This window comes from Crocodylus siamensis, chromosome 9 (genome assembly GCF_052110815.1).
Source record: "Crocodylus siamensis isolate JL-2025a chromosome 9, ASM5211081v1, whole genome shotgun sequence".
NCBI lineage: Eukaryota > Metazoa > Chordata > Crocodylia > Crocodylidae > Crocodylus > Crocodylus siamensis.
In genome coordinates, this window is record NC_143403.1 from 60493986 (window position 1) to 60516806 (window position 22821).

The 22821-nt window shown below is 41.3% G+C and overlaps 2 protein-coding genes across 6 annotated transcripts in view; one reads left to right on the forward strand and one right to left on the reverse strand.

Annotated features, from left to right (window-relative positions):
- TXNRD2 (thioredoxin reductase 2) overlaps nucleotides 1-17027 on the reverse strand; it is a 42396-nt gene extending 25369 nt beyond the window's left edge. The window contains exons 1-11 of the mRNA XM_090062554.1: nucleotides 16881-17027; nucleotides 15229-15294; nucleotides 14602-14658; nucleotides 11972-12116; nucleotides 11560-11634; nucleotides 10435-10513; nucleotides 9261-9323; nucleotides 8553-8623; nucleotides 3474-3493; nucleotides 2972-3063; nucleotides 207-381 (exon numbers count right to left, since the gene is read on the reverse strand). Of these exons, the coding sequence (XP_089918680.1) occupies nucleotides 207-381; nucleotides 2972-3063; nucleotides 3474-3493; nucleotides 8553-8623; nucleotides 9261-9323; nucleotides 10435-10513; nucleotides 11560-11634; nucleotides 11972-12116; nucleotides 14602-14658; nucleotides 15229-15294; nucleotides 16881-16956 (919 nt within the window). The 5' untranslated portion in view covers nucleotides 16957-17027. The remainder of the gene's footprint in view (nucleotides 1-206; nucleotides 382-2971; nucleotides 3064-3473; nucleotides 3494-8552; nucleotides 8624-9260; nucleotides 9324-10434; nucleotides 10514-11559; nucleotides 11635-11971; nucleotides 12117-14601; nucleotides 14659-15228; nucleotides 15295-16880) is intronic.
- Nucleotides 16992-22821, forward strand: part of COMT (catechol-O-methyltransferase) — a 38138-nt gene continuing 32308 nt past the window's right edge. Inside the window, exon 1 of one of the 5 annotated variants that reach the window (XM_090062557.1) lies at nucleotides 16992-17120. The gene's annotated coding sequence lies outside the window, so the exon portion shown is untranslated. Of the gene's footprint in view, nucleotides 17121-21083; nucleotides 21171-21203; nucleotides 21457-22821 lie in introns of those variants that run through there. The other 4 variants (XM_090062555.1, XM_090062559.1, XM_090062560.1 and 1 more) reach the window with 4 other exon arrangements.

Below are 22821 nucleotides of genomic sequence, written 5' to 3' on the forward strand. Positions count from 1 at the left end.
TTCACAGGTACCTAAAGCAAATGGCACTTCTCTTGAAAAATACGAGAGAAGTGAAATTTTAGGTTGTATCTGATCAAGTAAAGCATAAGAGTGAGAATTAATAGTCAGGCACTTAATCATGAAAAGTGCAGGCTGTTCATCTTCCCACAACACAAAGGACAGCAACACTGCATTTTACAAACAGAAAATAAAATGATCTAATTTACCTACTGCCCATATCACTGTGTCAAAAGAATCTGTTTCTTCTTTGCCCATATCAGCATTTTTCCAGGACACTTGAAGTTTGCCACTGTCCAATTCTTCAACTTTAGTTGGGATGCATTTCTTTAAGAATCTTGTGCCATGGGATTCCATGTAATCAGCTACTAAGGAGGACATTTGCTATGAAATGAAAAAAAAAATTAAATGATTTTATATTTAAGAACAAGGCATGTTTTAATCTTCAAAAATCCATAATTCTGTTATGTTAATAAAAACCCAATAGAGAGATCCAGAGTTTCAAATGGATTTTCTTTTACAAACCGATGTGGTTTTGTAAAGAAAAATCTGATCGTATGATCTAAATACATGTCCTCTTGGGATCTTTTCCTCTTTTTTGTCTGCTGTTGCAAGGGAATATATCACTTGTATATTAGCAATCAAATTGCAAAGAAAGACCGAAGTACTGAGATATGAAGAATTCTTGGATAAAAGAAAAATCATACCATTTTAAAGGGGAGGAGAGGACATTTGCAGGCAAAATAGATGTCCCATGGTAACGGGTTCATCTATGTGCTCCTATCCAGCCGTAACTGATGCTAAACCAAAGCTAACGGATCAATTATTAAGCTAATTATCACTTATTAAATGATAATTAAGTATCACTTACCATGATGATAAATGATAATTAAGTATCACTTACCATGAAATAGGCGTACAATGACAAAACAGCTACACCAGATTTGGTAGAATCCACTAAATATAGCCTTCCCTTTAAAATAACATAATTGTTTGATCCTCCATGACCTGTGGCTCCAGAGGTTACCAGCTAGGTGGGAAACGTCACAATCGTTACTGATGAGTATTTAAATACCAATACCAGTCTTAGTCTTGCACATGTTCCCAAACTCCAATGTAATTTAATAAATGGACTCTTTATCTTAACGTGGATACAATTTGTAGTTGAGAACACAAATAGGCTGAATTATACTGGTTCTAACTTTCTGATCCACAGCATGAAGGGCATGCATGTACTGGTGCGTTGCCATTTACAACCTACTGTAAATAATCAAACTGACACTTAAAATGTGTCCAGAATGTTCTGAAAAGACGTGAACAGGTCTCTAGCACCCAACGTGAATCAAAGTTTCCATCAAACCCAAAATGTCTAGTGACCTACTCCATGGCCTTAGGAGAGTCACCTAACCTCTCTGTCTCAGTTTCATCATCTACAAGGGAATGATACTGATCTCAGGAATCACGCACAGAGTAAGGTGACTTTTGAAAGCATAAAGTAAAAGGGAGCGTTTGCCTGTTTTGTTTGTAATAACTGGCTACTCATTAATTTGACATCCAGATCACCCAATACATACAACCAATATCATCAGAATTTCATTTTTTCCTGGTAATCAGTTAAGATTTGGAAACCTTGTTCTCACCCAATTAGAGCACAGCTTTTCAGTGCCACTCAACCTGTAACATGTCTGCAATAAAGGTGAATCATTAAGAGGCTTACTATAAAAGGAAATGCTGCCTCTTCAATAGACATTTTTGATAAATGTATCTGAACTAATGCCACACTGCTGTCAAGTAGTAAACTATCCCACTGACAGGCTTATTCAAAGATGTCATGGCTCTTCATTGTAATAAGGCAAGTTGCAATTTATCAAAGTATTTATTACTTAGAGAGGATATTTTCACAAAATCACCCACACAGAACTAAGTGCTAGTTCTGGGCTTATACCTAGCATTTTATTTCCAATTCAGAATAATTCCAATAAAGCAAAAGTCCATGCTCCACTGACCAAGTTCAGTGTAGCTATGTGACAATGTCTACTTTGCCTCCACTTCTCCCTGAACTTGATCCCATTTATTATTTCCATCCACATAAGGCATACTTCCATGAGGAAAGGACTGTGTCCATGAATACCCTGGTGACTAAGATCTCACAGATCTTCAGTGTACAGCTTTTCATATAAAGATAAGAAAACTCCAAAGATGCATCCTTCTCTTTACTAGCTAATACCTTGTGCCTCAAGATATGAAAGTTATTGAGATAGAGCCATATTTTGAAATGATTTACTCCAGCTGCTCTGCAAAACATTATTTAAAAAACATCTGTCCATGCTTGTTACAAACCTAAATCATCTTTCACATGCCAATATTATGCACATCTACAGTATCATTATAATGGGAATGACTGCTATAAATAGCGTGGTGTACTGATTTCCATTCCAAGCTCCTTGTTTTCAAATGATTAACTTTCCAATAGCTTCACCCTTCAGGGTGAAATTTTCCAGCCTTGTTATCTGTCCAAGAAGGAACTTCTTGGAAAGTTTAAACAAATATAATTCATCCATTACAGAAGTAAAAAAAACCAAACAAACCCTTAACTTTTTATTAAAAAAAAAATGCTGAAACTTTTAGTTTTAAATCAGCTTTGGAATCAAACATAGGACAGGAAAATGAAAATTTGGCAAGGAAACAGCTATCACTGATGATTCATATAGTTTAAGGTTAGAAGGGACCATCCGTTCATATAGTTTGATTTCCTATATATTACAGGCAACTCTCTTTCATCTGATTACCTATGTACTCAGCCTAATAACTTATGTTAGTCTAAAGCATATCCACCAGAAAAGTACCCAGCTATGATCTGAAGACACCGAGAGATGGGTATCCACAGCTTCCAGGGTAGTGTTCCAATGGTTAAAGATCCACTGTTGACATTTTGTGCCTTATTTCAATTCGAAATAATCTGAAAAACACCTACCTGATCAAATCCTCGGAGTGGGATACTTCTTACCATGACTGTGGTATCCAGCCCAATGCCTGTGAGAAAACCAGCACACTCAAGGGAAACATCTGGTGAAGTACCGATTAAAGGACCATAGGTTACATCATTTCTGCTAAACACAACTAAAATAAAGATATTTTCAAACCTAGCGTTAGATAATTCTTATCAGTAAGGTATCACTGGCAACATTTTTAGCTCGCTTCAGCTCTCCCTCTGCACAGCCATAATGTTTGTATTACAGGGAACATTTATTTCCTCACAATGATGTTCTTAAGACCTTTATAACATATCATGACCTGATCTGTATTGTTGTGATGATACTGCTCAGTGCGCCTCTTGAGTACTTGGGAGACTACAGCTCAGAACCACTAATGCAAGTAAACAGTGCGTGAACAGTAGAATTTAGAAAACTGAGTCTTCAAAGAAAAAGACACTGTCACTTGTAGCCATAAATTACTACAGCTTTTACAAAGGATACAGCTGGCTCCAACCACCAACCTGTTAAGCAAAGGAAAGAATAAAGCAATGGATTGAGTTTGTGCATTTTTTCATGCAACTGACAAATGATTTTTTGAAGTGTCGTGTGATTACATGATTACAGGGTTGTGCAGTGCATCTGATATTTTTAGATAGGCAGAAAAAGAATGCAGCTTGCAATTTCTGATATAAAGATGATACCCTACTTGGTTTCAGGTTTCATTTGAACTTATTTTATTAATAAAAATGCATGTATAAAAGAGACAGCCAAATAGTCTGAAAGACAGAATCCATATCTCCAGCTACACACACACCTTCCTGCCCCAAACATAAGGGCCTGTCTACATTACAAAGTGCTGCCTGCGGACCTACTTCATGTTAGGGGTGTGGAAAGATCACTCTCCATAGCTGATGTTGCCTTGCTGGCAAAACTCCCAGTACAGATGCAGCATGGATGGCTGAAGAAGATTTATGTAGGCAAAGCTTCTGTCTCTTGGAGGAGTTGGTATAATTCTGGGGTCAGCAAAACCTCTGCCAATACAGCTGTGTCTACACCAGTTAATTAAACATGCAGCAGTCCCACCATATAGGCTAAGGCCAAGAGTAATTCAGGGTTAAAAGGAATGACTAAAATCATGGCTAAGTTTGCAAATTTAAACCCAACTATATCAGGTAAATGTATCCTTGATTAGGTTCCAAGACATGCTTCCAGGTTGTGAGTTTCTGAGGTAGACATTGTCACAACGTATTTGTACAGCACCTAATACCATGGATTCCTGATCCTTCTTAGGGCTGCTGGGTGCTACCATGCTACTGATAAACAGTCACAAAGTGAGACCATAAGAAAAGTAGAGGCTTTGAGGCTTTTCTAGGCAGAGACTGTTTTTTGCAGTGCTTATACAGGACCTCACTCACAGGAACCCTAATCGCATCTGGGATTTAAAAGGATTGAGGTTGTGTTCATTTCCCCTCTCCCCGGTGAACATTCAGTGGGTGGCATCTGACACCTAAAACTGAGATTTTACAATAGCAGGCAGCTAGATTCCATTATTTTAAGGGGGAAGAAAGCCCAGCCAAGTAGTTTAGGCTGCATGGTGAACACAGACTGAAAAAAACCTGTTTGACAAGCATACTATGCCCTTTGCAGTATTTCATCATCCTTAAATTATGAAAGTGCTGTTCTAAAACAATTTGGGGAGAACAAACAGCTCTGAATTAAACCCCTCTGCTACCAGGCCAGTAGCAAAATTATATGAATTCAAGCACACCTAAACTATTTAAGAGAGATCAAGCAATTTAAATCTTCTCAAATACTACTAATACTACTGCTATTAGCCACCTGCCAAATATCAGGCAAATATTATACAATAAAAGACAAGTCCAGGACAGAGAAAACCAAGATGTGTGGGTGGCCCAGCAAAAATACCTCTTGAGTTCTTCAGAAGAGGTAAGGCGATGCTAGAATGGATAATTCTAATGACAATGTTAATCCCTACAGGTACTAATAATGTAATTCCATTTCAAAAAGTGGCTTCTCTCAGAATAATACAGGGGGGCACCACGTGGAAAACAACCATTCAGCTCCATCATGAGAGCTGGGTGACAGGAATGTGCCTGGAGTTATTATCTGAAGCTACACTGATAAATCTTGTGAAGACAGTTAGAGCTTGCAACTGTCCAGTTAACATAAAGTATTACTTAGCTTTTATAATAGGTGGGCTCAGGGGATCAGACCAAGACTTGGCTAACTTAAAAAAAATGGTAGATACTTAGGGCAGGGACTCGAAGAGCATTACACTTCCTTTGGTCACCCATGTGGCACAGTATTGGGCATTTCCATACCCCATTATCAACTATGAATAATCCTAGCAACAAGTTGTTTAAACTGTCTGTAAGAATATGACTGACATTCTGATCTCCTTTGAAAACTTGCATTAGTTACACAATCTGGAATTTAAAATTCAGGCCATTATTCAAGAACAAAGGCTAAAACTGTAGAACAAGCAGAAATAAATGAAGTTTGGGTTGGGGGGGGGAAATGTTTAAAATGTCCTTAACACTTGCATTCAGACTGTAGACAGGATATAAATCCTTATATAAAATATTAGTATTGCTGAGCTTAAAAATTTAACTAAAATGATCTAGAGGTAGTTTGATTACTGGAGACAGGATTTTAATTTTTAAGGACAGTTAATCAATTTAGAAAACCGACAAAATGTAACAATGAGAAGTTAATCTCATAAATTCTTAATCTTATGCCAACAGGATCACAGTCCCACAAATTTTATAGAATCATTTGGCTTTTTCATTGCTGTCATTTTGAGTTATACAGAACTATGCTTTTGCCATCCTATTTAGGCAACAGTATTCTTATCAGTGAAAACTGTCTATATAATAAGATAAAGCAAGAATACCTAAGAACTTGGATAATCATGTCTTCATTCAGTCCATTGGCTATTTAACTATATCCTTTTTTAGAGCTCAGGATTAAAATTTGATCCTCTGTTATGCGCATGCGCGCGCTCACACACACAGGCAATTCAATCAATATGACACTTGTACAAATTTAGAAATAACTATTTAAACAACACTATTGTTTCTTTAATTAACTAATGGTGAAAATTCATAGGATAGGGTTGGAAGGGACCTCAGGAGGTCATCTAGTCAACTTCTTGCTCAAGACAGAATAGACAAATGTCCAAATAAAGTATTTGTCTAATTTTCACATATAAGCTTCTAATAATGGAAACTTCTAAATAGTTAACATCATGATCTGAAATCTAGAAAATATGTTTGTTGCCCTTCTCTGGACTCTTTCAAACTTTTCTATGTATCTGTAGAAGTAAGGCACTCCAAACTACACTCAGTACTCCAGCTGGGACCTCACCAGAGCTGAATGAAATGGAAAAATCACTTGCTGTGACTCGCATGTGACACTGCAGGATTTATTTATTTTTTTTTTTGTAACAAGGGCACACTTTTCACACATTCAGGGTCCTGGCAGACATTTTTTGTAGTGCTACTGAGTTGATGCTAAACCCACAAGAGAGTACATACCTGGTATCACCTCCCACTAATTAAAGCATACCATCCCCAAGGTAAATTTTCCCCACACTTGGACACTGATCTCTGAATAGAAAATGCTTCCCTCCTCTGACAGCAAGCCAACATTGCCTTCGGTTATTGGCAAATGCTGAACACCACAATGTCTGTAAAGAAACATCTGCAAAGTATTCACAGGGAGCAGAATAAGGATTTATACAAATGTAGGTAAATGCTTCCTCCCCTCCTACATTAGTTGAAGAGTAAACCTTGAGTCAATGCCCAGATATAACATGAGCGGTTAATCTGACTTACTACCCTTCTTCCACGCCAAAAGGTTTCTAGGCGCTTTCAGGATCAACAAAACAAGATTAGAAACCAGGACATACCTTTGACACCTATCAAATCTCACTCGGAAGGAAACACCTCCGTTCTGAAATATACTGCAAGGCAGTATTGCCAGTTCTCACTCTGGAAGTGAAGGATTTTAGTGTGTTTAAATAACAAGGGACTTTTAATGACACCTGGGTTAGGAATAGGGTTTTTGTTCTTGTTTTAAGCCTCCCTTATTGAAACAATTGCTGACCATTAGTTCTGTGATTCTCTAGGTGTGCAGTTTATACATGAGATAGGTACCTTTAGCAAAAATATCAGACTAAGCAGAGCCCAGATCAGTACAACAACAAAAGGTGTTAAACTGAACCTCGGCAATATTTACAAGGGAAACAAACCCAACAGAAACAAACCCTCCTGAATGTGAACAGCTCCCTCCTTCATCAGCTGCAACACAGGCTGATAAAGTACAGAAATGCTACTGTAGCCCCTCAAGGCTTATTTTGACTAAAGCTTAGGAATGCAACATATAAACACTAGACTCCCACATTTCACTGTTACGACTTGCATTAGCAGCGACTGGACAAAAGCCACATTTTCATAGAAACATCTTTTAGCTTTTTTAAAAAAAAAACACAACAAAAAAAACAATTTCCTCACATAAATCATGCTCTCAAAATTCAAGAGGTGACTGATATATTGCAAACAACTACAGATTTAGTTTCCTTTCAAAATGTACTAAGGAGACCTGTTTATCTATTTGATGTTTAAATGAGCACACATTTTCTATGTTCAAAGAAGCCACAACTTCGATTGGCAGCTCTATTTTGTTTCAAAATACCAATTTTAGATTGGCTACAAGTACCTTTTTCTAGCACTAACTGGTTTCCCTGTCCTGGGAGAAATTTGAAGTAAAATCACTGGTAAGTGGCTAGAGTGCTGGTGATCAATCGCACTTTATATTTCTGTTCATTGTATTGTGACACTTCCTTAGAGCTGCGGCTACTCCACAGGATGCCACAGTGTTTGGTGTTATACAAGCTGAACACCAAATACAGTTCCTCCCCCAAAGGGCTTACATTTGAATAGAGCAAAATCCTTACACTACTTACTTCACTCAAACATTGCTATGAGATGTCCACCATGAGCAACAAATTGCTATATTATAAAACTTTACTTATTTCAGCAAATTATTATTTCTTGCTTGAAACAACCAGAAAGAAGAGATGAAGAGAATGGTCCCCATAGCAACTTGAGCCATTCTCCATTTCTTGACTTGTTATCAAATAGTGGTGCCATTTAACTTAAAAAACCGCCAACCAGTTAAACCTGGACTAGTGTTTCCCCATATTCAAATCTTATTACAAATATACATACAAGAATCACAGCAGGGTACAGTGATTAAACTCAAAGCACTTGCTGCCCTCTTGTGGCTTCTATTTGTAATTGCTTTATGTGGAACGTACAATTTCGGCATAGAAGCCCTCCCCCACTCCTTTGCCCACCCCCAAGTTATATCTGCAGTAGGCAGAGAAATAAAATAAGATTGTATTACAAAATTGGTATAGCAATGATCTTGTGTATAGCAAAAAATATATCAAAAAGGAGAAACAGAAGAGAGAAAACTAGAATGTAATAGAAGTAATTTCTTAAGGGAATGCAGCAAACAGCAGGACTCTGATAGAGGGTTAGTATGGCAGCTTACGTTTTTCCAGGAGATTTTTTCAACCAGAATATATCATCACTTGTAATCCCGTACTGCAACGCACCGGCAACCTTATGAAAAAATATAGATGTACTATATTATGAAAATTGTACAACAGCCTGAAAATGAATTTATATGTTAAAGAAAACCTGATCTTAAATGTAAGGGACTATTTTTCCACTAGTACAGTTCTGATTTTCTACGAAATAAAAGGAATGCCAGTTGGACACTTTAAAGCTTCACCACAAGGCTGCAGTGGACATTTAAAAAAAAACAAACCCTTTACTATACTTGACAATTTGTCCAATGGCTGACAAAAATCAAATACTAACCTACCAAAAATTTTGAATAATTCACAAACATTCCAGGAAGATAAAGCACCAAGTTATCATCCCGTTTAGAAAGGACAAGACCCTAATCTTGAGCTATCCCCACAACACGAGGTACGATGAGATCTTGGGCAAAGCTTTTCAAGTTTAGTGTCTGAGTGGCATCTATGCTACTCAGTCTGAAACTAAATTCCTTTATTTTCTACTTGAGTGAGTTTTTGTTTTCCTAGAGTACTTACATGTTACATTAAAAGACAATTTTTCACTCTCCTAGCCACAGAAGTTCACCATGCCTTGCTTCACAAAATCCACCAACTGGTGTACACTACGACACAGACAGTAAAGCTTTTGTAGATGTCACAAGAGAGATATAACTTACATCTGTAGGATATTTTGGCCTCAATCCAGTGGCAATAACAATGTTTTCTGCAGTAAGAGTCATCTACAAACAAAGATATAAAGTCTACATCAAACAATCAACAACAAAGTTCTCTTAATGAATATACTAGTTTATTCTCCTGGTTTATCATAGTTTTTAATTATGTATGAATGAGTGATTACAGAGAAAGCTAGAATTAACATCAACTCTTTGTATATATGGCTCGTGCTCTAACCAGCAATATTTAGACATCTGCAACATTTGTTAACCCAAATGCACAAAGATAATTCCCCTATACTTGCCTCAGTACGTTGCCTTTACCTTGCTAATACCCTGAAGGTTCAATATGGATGCAGTAGCTGTGTACCACTGGCACTGTACGGAATCAATATTATTAACTTAATTTAAGTCTAGGAATATAAGTACAGACAAACAAGACTTTCAAAAGCTGACTAGCAGTGTTTGGGTGCCAAAAATCAAGACATTTCAAAAGAGGCCTGGTTTTCAGAAAAGGCTCCCTGAAAGTGTCTAGAGCTAGACACAAAAAAAGCACTAGTTATTTTGGATAATCGCAATGCACTTATTTAATTTGAGATGGTCTTCTAATGGGGCAGAAGTGCCCATCAGCTTCTCTCTCTCTCAGGAACTTAAAGGCAAACTGCAAAATATTTAGAATGCTTGTTTCTTGTGCACACATCTGTATTACAAAAAGAAAGATAGATAGCTATGTTTTTTCCAGTATTGCAAATGGAAGGAACCAAACAAGAGTCCATCTAATAGCTAGAGCACAATGGGTTGAGAAGGTCTGGGTCCTCTTTCTATATCTGCCACTGACCTTGAGCCTAACAGTGTGCACTTTGGCTTAAACACTTTGGTGACGTTTTGTAGTTTGCTTCTCATCTACAAAGTAAGGATAACTCAAACGTTGGAAACTAGTGTTATGATGCTTGAGAGTCCATATAGTAAATGCTTGAGTCCTCTGAGAACACTGAATAGATTGTGCTTTAAAACTGAGAAGTGTTATTAATCTTCCTGCCCAAGAAGGTTTCTGGCTGATGGAGCAACATTTGCTAAATAAAATATACCTGTCAGTGGTTTTGTAACTCATGACAGATGTGGGCCTAGAGTTCCTTGCCTCAAACCAAGTGCTATTGTAACCAGCCAAGCAACTCACCTCTTTTCCTGCTTTGGTTAAACCACGGATTATGTGCGCATCTGCAAAACTGCCTTTGAGGTTGAAATACTTCACTTTTCTGTTACAAAAAATTACACAGCGAACAAATGTAAAAGGGAGATTACATCCAATTGGCAAATTTTTACTTTAAGAACATAACAACCAGCATAAAAAAGCCAGTAACTAGAGCAAAACGAGCAAGCAAAAGGTCTATTTTTGGCTTCATCACCGACATATTATGTGACCTTGGGCAATTCGCTTAATTTTTGCATCACAGTTCACTCGTTTACAGAGCAAGGATAATACTGAACTCAAATAGTGCTGCAAGGTTTAATGCTTGTTAAACTTCGACCTCCTCAGATGACAGGTACAATATAATGATTTCATAATAAGGCATGCTTCAGGACTTGCACAGAAAATTAATTTTGTGATTCCTATGTTGATGGTTAGGCATCTCCTGAATTACCTATTAACTTCACCTTCACTATATGGGAAATATTGCCAGGATCTAGCTAATCATGAGAAAAGCTTGAGGACTGAAAAGTTGCTGTCTGCTTCTTCTGCACTGAAAAGCACATTAACCAGGCACTCAGCTTTTCTAGTATGTCATTCTGTATTATTTACAGGCTCACCAGTGGGTGGACAAATCTGAAATTCTCTTAAAGGAACCCTAGATATAATCTATCTAATACTAATGCGAAAGCAGACAAAGGATTCTCTGGTTACTCACTCCCACAACCCCTTAAATAACAAAGTTACTGCAATATGCCTTCCAAATATTATCAGTGCTACACTGAGTTATCACCTCAGCAGAAGGATTTCCCAATATAGTCCTAATTTAAGCACTGTGGCACTTCAAAATTTATTCTGAGACGCAGCTTCTCTGCAATACAGCTTTTGTCTAGTTGCCACACTCAACCACCTTTGCAAAGGGAAAAGCAGAACACATTTTCATTTATTTAATGTTAACTTTGGTCTCAACTATCTTAGGAAGAGGAGTTTCAGTTTTTACAAAGATATTAACTTCTACTGGTGACCCCAAAGATAAATTAACAGATCCACAAAAAAAGGGTAGAAAAGCTGCCTGATTACATGAAAGAAGACTAAATTTAGAGGTTTATTTACTTGTCCTGTAGTTGCACTCTGTGTCCCCAGTTCAAAGATTTGACATAATTTTGAACAGCTTGAGCCATTGTAGACCTATTAAGAAACAACACATCAAGCATTAAGTCATTATATGATCAATTCTGAAATCACCACTCCAGGACTCATACACAGGTTACTGATGGAAGCTAAGAGTGTTCCAACATCACTTATGTAATAAAATAAAGTGCCGAATCAAAGCCACACATACAGTATATTCCCAGTTAGACTAGGAGGTCTGACTTTTCTAAAGAACAGCCTAAGATCTGCCTGCATGAAATTCAGCAATCTTGTTCTTCAGTTCATTGCAAAGTGAAGATCAAGGGGACAACACTGGTACTTTTGCTCCACACAGTGACAGAACACAAAATGGATAGGTAGAGTATTTTTTTACCAGTCATGGTGAATGGGTTGGGATATATTCCAGCCATAGTGCCGGGCATCCTTAAGAGCACTCCCAAGAAGTGCTGCTTGATGCATAAGCTTTTTGGGAATGCAGCCAACATTGACACAAGTTCCACCAAGTCCCCATGAGGTTCCTAGAAATATACAAAAAAACCCCAAAATGTAGCAGATTTCCAAAACTAATTGCATGAGTTCAAATCCCACACACCACTTCTACTTTAACAATCTGCTGTAGACCCATTTCTAACTCTGCCCATGTTAGCCATTTTTCTTCTGAAAGAGCAAAAGTGAAAATATCTCAAGTCTTACATTTTTCTCAATGCACACAGGAGCTGGAATACAGTAATACCAATTACATACAATCACACATTCAAATGTTTGCATTTCCAGCTTTTAATTTATCATACAATGTTAAGTGCTACGTGAGCACTTAAAGCAGTGGAAACAGGGAGAGATTACTAAAGAGGAGTATACCTCCTCAGCTGGCAGATGTAGGGAGGCAGTTAGAAAGGCCAAAGCTACCATGGAGCTGAGGATGGTATCTCAAGTTAAGGATAACAAAAAATTATTTTTCAGATATATAGGGAGTAAAAGGAAGGCCCAGGGTGGAATAGGACCACTACTGAATGGGCAAAAGCAATTGGTGATAGACAGGGAGGACAAGGCTGAACTCCTCAATGAGTTCTTTGCCTCAGTGTTCCTAAACAACGGGCAAGACAAGTCTCACAATGGGATTGTAGAGGCAACAGCTGGGCGCCAGACTACCAAGCACTGACCCTGAGATGTTGCAGAGTCACTTGGAAGGACCGGATGCATTTAAGTTGGCAGGCCTGGATAAGCTCCATCCAAGGGTACTGAAGGCACTGGCTGATATCATTGCACAGCCACTGGCAAGAATATTTGAGCACTTGTGGCGCATGGGACAGGTCTTGGAGGACTAGAAAAGGGCCAACATGGTCCCTATTTTCAAGAAGGGGAGGAAGGAGGATCCAGGCAACTATAGGCCAGTCAGTCTCACCTCCATCCTTGGCAAAGTCTTTGAAAAGATTATTAAGGCTCATATATGTGGGAGCCCAGCAAGAAAAATTATGCTGAGGGGAAACCAGCACGGGTTCATAGCAGGTAGATCATGCCTGACAAATCTAATCTCTTTTTATGACCAGGTTACAAAACACCTTGACTCAGGAGTAGGGGAAGATATCGTTTACGTAGACTTCAGGAAGGCCTTTGATACGGGATCCCACCCCATACTGGTGAACAAGTTAAGAGGCTGTGACTTGCACGATTACACAGTCTGGTGGATGGCAAACTGGCTAGAGAGTTGTCATACGCAGAGAGTGGTGGTGGATGGGTCAGTATCGACCTGGAATGATGTGGGCAGTGGGGTCCTGCAGGGCTCAGTCCCTGGGCCGATACTCTTCAATGTCTTCATCAGTGACTTGGACGAGGGAGTGAAGTATACTCTGTCCAAGTTTGCGGATGATACAAAACTGCGGGGAAAAGTGGACACACCGGAGGGCAGGGAACAACTACAGGCAAACCTGGACAGGTTGGACAAATGGGCAGAAAACAATAGAATGCGATTTAACAAGGAGAAATGCAAAGTCCTGCACCTAGGGAGGAAAAATGTCCAGCACACCTACTGCCTAGGAAATGACCTGCTTGGTAGCACGGAAGCGGAAAGGGATCTCGGAGTCCTAGTGGACTCCAAGATGAACATGAGTTGTCAGTGTGATGAAGCCGTCAGCAAAGCTAACCGCACTTTATCATGCATCAGCAGATGCATGACAAACAGAACCAAGGAGGTGATACTTCCCCTCTATCGGGTGCTGGTCAGACCGCAGTTGGAATACTGTGTCCAGTTTTGGGTGCCACATTTCAAGACGGATGTGGATAACCTGGAGAGGGTCCAGAGAAGGGCCACTCGTATGGTTAAGGGCTTGCAGGCCAAGCCCTATGAGGAGAGACTAGGGCACCTGGACCTCTTCAGCCTCTGCAAGAGAAGGTTGAGAGGTGGCCTTGTGGCTGCCTATAAATTCATCATAGGGGCGCAGAAGGGAACTAGTGAGGCTCTACTCACCAAGGCACCCCTGGGGGTCACAAGAAATAATGGCCATAAGCTAGCAGAGAGCAGATTTAGACTGGACATTAGGAAGAACTTCTTCACAGTTAGTGGTCAAGGTCTGGAACAGGCTCCTAAGGGAGGTGGTGCTCTCCCCTACCCTGGGGGTCTTCAAGGGGAGGTGAGACAGACATCTGGTTGGGGTCCTCTGAACCCAGCACTCTTTCCTGTCTATGCAGGGGGTCAGACTCAACGATCTACTGAGGTCCCTTCCGACCCTAACATCTGTGTTTTATACATAAAACAAACACAAGCTAAATAATCACATATTAACTAAGCCCATCAGTATTTTTATACTCTGAGGTCCAAAGTCTGCTTTTCCTCACATCAAAGGTTTTGTTGTCAACATTTATGGGCAAAGCTACAACTGTTAAGGGTGTGTCAATAATGCTAAACACCATTTCTGAGAAGGTACAGCACTAGTTTGTTTGGATACAGATTTTTTTTTTTAATACTACTGCTATAACAAAAAAACCAAGCTTATCTGATGTTCATACCTTTAGGAGAAGGCTCCACGTAGTCTAAAACAGCCACCTTCTTTCCAAACTGGGCAGCTTCAAAACAAAAATGCACACAGGATGAGGAATTTTTAGGGAAGGGAGAAACACATGACACTAATTATCAGCTAGTGCTGTAGCACTGGGGAAAAATACCAGACTGTCCATGTCAAATATAGTTAGCAAGGAGGGTATTCCCTGATACTTCCAACAGTTGTTTGGTTTGTTTTTTAACCTCAATAACCTTTGCTTTAGTGTGTAAACCACCAAAGGGCATAATCAAAATTAAAGAAAAAGATATCTGCTGAAGTGTATAGCATAAATTCTTACTTCACAGCTGTAGTTTAAAATCCCAGATACCCTTGAAGCAAGAATATAAAGAAGGATAAGGCAAGGGTGGGGGAGAGGGAAGGAAGCAAATGTGCCCACTTTTTTTCTCCCATCTGTGAGCAGGTTCTTAGGAAATTAATTCATGATTTACCTGTAGGGAGTGAAGTGCATTAGTACACTTCATTACCTACACCCTGAAGGAAGCCAGCAGAGGTAATACTGAGATCACTAAACTTATCCTTTAAAATTAAAGACTTCTAATTTTACAGAATTTAATATCTCTTTACAGATACTAACCTTCTTTTGCACAGGCAAGACCACCAGAACCACCACCAATCACCAGAAGATCATACTCGTTCTTGTCTAGGAAAGGAACACGGACCAAAGGAGAAGAAACAAGAAAAAATGGGACAGGTACATTAAGTGATGACTTTCTGTTTGTTTGACTACACTATTGTGTTCTACAGGATAACATCTTATAGTTATACTGTACTGACCACCAGACCAAAAATAGGCTAGTGTATGAAAACTATCAAGTGAAACAAACCAAACGAAGTCTGTTTTCAGGAATGAATTGCAGGCAATAACAAGGAAGATAAAGCATGAAAAAGGTAGAATTTACACTGAGAACACCCCATCTCAAGATAAATCTCAGAGGTTAACAAAACAGCTATATTTTATCAACAGAAGCATCATAGTTCTTTTATTACAGTTTCCACAGATATATTTTTCAGTGAAAATGGCCCTGCCTAAGCCTTTGGTCGACCAACGTTGTTGCAAAGATACAGGGGGCACTTTTTAATTTCAAATATTTATTTTTTGGTCGGAAGCAAGCAAAGCGAGCAGTTTACTTCACGTCCTCCCATACATTCACAAAACTGGTTTAAAATTAGATAAATTCACAAAGGCAGAAACAACAGATTTCTACTGACAGTCACCAACAGATTTCCCCAGTCTCATCTTTCAAAGCGACTGCCATCAGTCCACGCTCAACTCCACAAGCATCAATGGCAACATGAAGAACACACAAAACCTGCTCCTAGGCTTTCGTCCTATTACACATTTCAGTCCTGAGAGTTTTCTTGGTAGGCAGGCAGACTCAGGGTTTACGCGGACACATGGATTTCGCCCGATGGTAAACGAGGGTTTACATGGACACATGGATCTCGCCCTGCCATATAGCTAGCGGCCATGCTTCACAAGGTGTGAATTATGCTACAGAGTCTTATTGTGGCCTCTGCTGTGTTCCTTAGGCAGGTCCAAATACAGATTTCTTCCTAGTCTGGGTGTCCAGATTGTGGAATAAACTCCCCCCAGAGGTGGTGCAATCGCTTACCCTCGAAATCTTCAAGAGGAGACAAGACAGTCACCTCGCTGGGGTCACCCGACCCCCAGTTATCTTCCCTGCTTGGTGCAGGGGGCCAGACCCGACAACCTCCCCTCCAGCAACCTATGAAACACCCCGAATGACTCAAAGCAGCACCGGATTGGTTTTTGGACTGGTTTTTGGTTTGTTTTGTTTCTCCCCCAAGGACACCAGCGGGCCAAAGACCTCCTGAACACAACAGCAGCCCCCATCAGGTGAGCACAGCCCTACCCAGGGCCTTTCTTGGGGACCTTCTCAAATTCACCCCGAGGGTTTTGGTGAATCTGGCTCTGCCCCGGAAGAGGCAATAAGAACAGAGCTATCTTTCCACGCGCATTTTGATGGGCAAGCGGAGGGAGAGTCGACCCAGGTCTGTCTGAGCCTCAGTTGCTCGCCTGTGAAATAGGTACAAGAGCCCTGCGCAGCATGTTCAGAGCCAGCCCGTGCACTGAACTTATTACAACCACCGAGCTATTCCCTCCTGACTCCAAAAAAGATAGGGCGGCAGGTCCGAGCGCCAGGCACAGGTACAGGCCCCCCCTCACGCAGGAGCGGGGGTATGCGGGTGCGGGGCACCCCGTACCTGACAGGGCCCGCGCCGTACGGCGGAGCCCGGCCACACGCAGGAGCTGCTTCCGCCCCCGACAGAGCGCCGCCATGTTGTACGGCACAGAGGCTCCGCCGCGCCGAGGACCCCAGCTCCCCGGGCTGCCTTACGCAGTGCCTGAGCGGGAATGCACCCCGAGGCGGCAGCTGCGAGGCACCACTCTCACCTCCCCGGCCGGGAGGAGGCAGCAGCGGCCCAGCGCGCAGGTCGCACTAGGTCAGGGGGCGGGGACCGCGGGGTCACGTGGGAGGGACGAGGAGCGGTGGGTTCGATTCCCGGCTCCACCGCGTGAGCGCCGCCGTGTTTGCCTGGGCCTCAGTTGCTCGCCTGTAAAATGGGTACACGAGCTCTGCAGAGACGAGTGCTTTACAGAGACTGTCAGGGAACAGAGGCTGCACAGTGGCTTACAGCTCTTCTCAGGCTTGTTGGGTAGGGGAGGTGTTGCAGCCTGGTGCTGCACCATTGCATACCCTTTGGGCGAGGGCATTCCCCAGTTCCATCTCACCCCTCTCCTCCCTGCAGCACCCAACAGAGTTTCGGGGGCGGGGGTGTTCACTTACATTTTGCATCGGGAGCTTCCCCCTGGAAACAAGCTTACAGCCCCCCATGCCGCTCCCCTCGCAGCTGTCCTGTGCTGCACGCTTGCAGGGAGGCAGCAGTGGCCTTTTCTCTTTCAAAACAGTCCCTTTGGCACTGTTGGGATTTGCCTGCTGGGCCTGTTGGCACCTTCTGGAAATCATCGAAATTGGCTCTGGCCTCACGGCCGCGCTCCTAATAACACAAGGGCGCAGAGCCGGAGCAGCAGGAGGAAAGAAATACTGCGGACAACGGGCATGAGCTCGGAAACCCTCTCAAGCCATTGATTGTCTCGACAATCCCGTGTCTTCATTTTGAAGTCTGGCCATTTGGGAGGACCGCGCTGTTTTAGGGGGGAGTGGAGGGCTGCGGCCTACAGCGGAGGGAGGCATCCTTCGACAGAGCTAGTTCTTCAGGTCCCCTCCCAATGGTGCCGGCAGCGTTCCCGAGGCAATAACTCACAGCCACCACGAGCTTGAGGGAGGCTGATGAAATGCTCAACCCCACTTCTCCTGAATCACACTCCTTGGCCCAGAGAGCACAACACCAGCTATGTGAATGGGTGCAGCCTCCACTGGCACTGAGGTGGGGGCGCGAGTTTGCCTTAAAGGTACTTCTGCTTTAATTCACGGCAGCGTAATGGAGAGACACCTGAGCTAGCTGTACGAGAGCTGGAAGCAGCGCGCATCCCCACACCCAGCAATTTACCCTTCTGAGCAGCAGCGATTTAACAGGTTATGAGCAGGATCTAATCTGACCTTGCTGCTTTCTCATGTGCAAACCTGGATGAGATTTCATTTATCTGTGCCTCATGTTACCTACCTGAAAATAGATTTCATACATATTAGGGCTGGAAGGGACCTCGGAAGATCATCGAGTCCAGCCCCCTCCCCCGGGGGCAGGAAGTCAGCAGGGATCATAGGATCCCAGCAAGATGAATGTCCAAATGTCTCTTAAAGGAGTCCGGAGTAGGTGCTTGCACCACCTCTGGCAGCAGTCTGTTCCAGGCCTCTGGGGCTCAGACAGTAAAGAAGTTCTTCCTTATGTCCAGCCTGAAATGAGGAAAAACAGCACTGATTTATCTCACAGAGGTATAATGAGATTTGCAAAGCCTTTTGACCATCGCTGGTGAAAGACTACAGAAACACAAAGCAGTCATGAGTCCAAATAATGCCAAAGGCAACAAAAAAACCATTTTATTCATTCAAAAAGTCTAACTATTGGCCAGTTCAGTGGTGCAACCAGAGGCTACGTGGCAACAAAGACACGGTAATAATTCACAAGTTATGTATACTCAACCAAGGTAGATGGATCTGAGTCTGGGACCTACAGCTTTAGCCTTTGCTCCTGTGAGAGCAGTCAGAGAGTGAGAGCATGGGAGCATGTGTCCTTAGTCATCGTGTCTCCTTTGGTTGCCCTGCGCATCACCGGTTAGTTCAAAAGGGGGCAGCATCCATCCTGCTGGGCCTGAGCCATCTCAGGCTTGAGATGTAATCAGTCCCATGCAGCACCAAGGAGTTCTTGGGCTGGAGAATGAAGAGGGACAGAGGGGAATTAAAAAGAGGGAAAGGAAGTTGTGAGAGTTTGAGGACACCACCAGATGTGGCTAGAAATGTTCAGTTGTGGATTAACCTTTTTTGCTCACTATTAATAATTGGTCTGAATACCCCGAATTGAAAACTGGAAACACTTGGAGAAATGATTGAGAAATCGTGTGGCATCCCTGCTGTTAAGCGTGGTTTTTTAACATTGTCACATTACTTCCTGTAGCAATAGTTTGTAAGTCACAACAAATATCCTTGCCTGCTTCAGCAATAGCACACTTAGAGAAATATAATTTAAAAGAAAAATGAATTAAAAAGACAGCATCTGAACAGAAATGCCAAAATCTAGAACTCTTGGTTCAGAGATAATACCTTTTATTAGACCAACTGTTGGTCTAATAAAAGGTATCATCTCTGAACCAAGAGTTCTACATTTTTGCTTTTTTTTTTTTTTGGACCAACACAGCTACCAAATACATCCCTGAAGCAGCCCTGAACAGAGCGTTTCTAGATGCAAAAGCTTGGGGGCATTCCCAAACCAATCATTTATGGTCCGTAGGCAGGGTGGCAGGTGACCATGAATGAAAAGTAAAATGGACTTGAACCGAGCTGTCTTGTATTCCTGCTGTATCCATCTTTTCAGGAAATAGGTGATATACACAAAGCCCAAGGTCACGGCCAGTCTACCAGAAAGATGAAGCTACTTTTCCTGCGTGGGTTTATCTTAATTGTTGTTTTACAAGCCAAAATGGTGGAGTCCTCTGGGATGCCACAGGTAGGAGCTAGGACATGGCCCTTACCTGAGGGGAAACTTAGCAACTTTCTGCCCATTCTTTCTGGTTCCCACAAGCATAAACACGATCAAAGGCCACCGCTGTGTTTCGTAGCACAAGATCAAAGGGCAGATTCTGTCTCTGGCCAAAAAATTCCACAAGACCAATCAGTACAGTCTATCCCAGATCCACACGTGAGGCCGAGGCGGAAAGGATCTGCACTAGCAGTGGAGAGGAGGTGTTGCTGCAGTTACCATAATCTGATTCAGAATTATTGGTATCAAGTGGTAGCTTTTGAGCTACTGGTTGGGCTACCTGTTTAAGATGGAACGTCAGCTTTCTCTCTCCTTTTATTTTTTACTTCGCCAATCCCTCGCAGTCAAGGGTGATAGTCTTCCATGATTATTGTATCTGTGTATCCAAAGATGGCTGGTGAAGCCTATTCAGGATCAGCAGACTCTACTGCAGTTCGGATATGTATATTTTTTCACTTACCAGTGGGCTGATTTGACATCCACGTGATTTTTGTGACAGTTTAATAAGCATTAGAAAAAACACTATCTAATGAAGAAGGGCAGCACGTGTAATGACACCCGAAGATACCACCCTGCCCTGCCTTCTTCCTGACATCAGACTAACATGGCTAACCATCTTTTGAAAACCCTTGCAGAGCCACGCTCAGAACTGTCTTGTGCTGACAAGTTGCACTGACGTCACATTTGCTCTTCCGTGGAGCTGTCTGCTTGTTATGGAAGAAGACTTTCTTTTAGAAATCTGGGCTGCAAACAAACTTCTTAAAAGACAAGCTATTGGATTCAGCTTCATATTGTCTGGGTTTTGCCAGTTGTAGCCAGGCATTTTTTTTTTTTTTAATTTTGGCCGTAATTTTCAGTTTTAGTTGTCACTGCATTTATTTGCAAGGGAGATGTTTTTTCAACATATTGTAAATAATATAGTTTGATAACACACAGGGGCCTGACAATGTAATGTGGCTATGATTTTTTTTTTTAAATAAACTCAACACATATCTGACACGTACTTAAAATCTGTGTTTTCTGAGCCAAAAACAATGCTGCCAAGAGGCAGACTCTCTTATTTTTGGATTAATCTTAAAGACAATTTTTAAGTTACTGCCTCTTTATCATGAAGGATTTTGTTGTGTGTGAGTGAAACATTAACAGTTTTCACACAGAGAGTCAGTTTGAGACATCCTGCATATAATGATTTTGCAACAGTTTAATCATTAACTCAAACTGTTTTGTCTTTCCAATTTTTTTTTTGGCTCTGTTCCCCTTATACTTGCATAGCATTTCCTATCTCCACTTGCTGCAAAGAAAAGAGGAGGAATCCAATACTTCTGGGGCGCGAGGAAGGTAGTGTCTGTCCTTGTCCCGTTATCATTGTTTGGCAGGGGTGGGAGGTGAAGTACAGAAGTCCTGCCTTACTGTACAGCCTACGCAGGGCGGTGGAACCGGTTCTTGGGTTGAGCTAAACATTCCTCCGCAGACAGGAAAGACTTCGCAATTATTTTCAGCCTCACTTGTGGTCCCAGACACGTCCTTTTCTGCGGTCGACGGCCATTGTGGAGCCTGATCTAATCTGTGGAGGTGCAGGAGAAAGTGAATCCCCTGAGAATTGCACAAAAGGTACAGGAATGGTGTAAGTGAAAGGAGTGGGCTTGTCTGTGTGGGTGTGATAGGAGAGGGCACAGAAAGTCAAGAGCAGCAGTGAGACGGGCTGGTGACAGCAGGATTGAAGTGACTGGCTCTTTAGTCATCAGTAGACGACATGGATCATAGTCAAACCAGCAGGGCTGGACACAGGCATGGGCAAACTGGGTGGCCACCTGGGGCCTGGACAGAAAGGGGGCCCGAAAATGGTGAAAATATAATTATTATTATCATTATCTCTGGTGAAGGGAGGCCTGATACTAAAAGTTCACCCAGGGCCACCAGGAGTCTAGGTACGGTGCTGCAAACCAGATAAGCGTATGGGAAACACCATAGTCTGAGAGGTTTCCTGATACATAAAGGATATCTACTCACTCCATAGAGACACAGATATGGAAAAAGCAGTCAAAATGGCTTGTGGTTGTCTGCACGAGAAATTTCAGTTGAAGAGTTGTGGATTAAGAATCCTTGAGTTCTGGTTCTTTTGCTTTGTGGTTTACAGAAATTGTAAATTATATGCAGTTTTTATAGTTGTCCTGCTGTGACATTGGCATGGAAAGAGATCTTTAGTTGAAGCTTGCAGTTTGAAAGAACGGTGAAGTATGTCAATGTTTGTAAGAGCTTAATATGTCTAAGTGGTTAAAATTCATAATCGTTGTATAGAAATACCAGAGACAGTGATTGATATTTAAAGCCCCCCACCCCCATGATGTAAAGACTCTATAGGCCCCACTGTTTTGTTAAAACCTGGGGATTTTCCCGCATTGAAAATTTGGGATTATATATGTAAAATATGAAGATACAGCTAAAAGGAACGAAGTTGTGTTTCCAAAACTAAACTAAGTCATAATGTAATTTCACTCTTATTTGTATTCATTTCAAAGAAAAGTCAGTGACACCATATTGTTTAAAATACCTCATCAAGACACGTCATCATTTTCTTTTAAAATAGTTTTCTTCTACTTTGAAATAGCTGCTGACAGTCAAAATTAAAAGGGTTCTATTTAGAAACTTTCCAGCATATTTTATATTTTTTTTCAATACTTCAGGTTCCTTAATTTAATAACAAAAACTTTTGCTGGAAATAGGCTTTTTCTGTTGTTTAGAAGATCAGCAGCTTATTCTCTTTATTCCTTCCTGAACTGAATTTTAATTTTTTTGTTTGTGGTACCTCCTCAATAGCTAATTGATTTCAAGTGAGGAAGAAACAGCAGGAGAAAATGAAATCTAAAGCAAAAAAAAAAATCTTCATTTTATGTAAATGAGTCAAGTTACATAAGAAAGGGAGGGGGGAGATAGAGAAATGTGATGATCTTAAATTGTCTCCATCCAGTCTTTTTCATGAGAAGTCAGC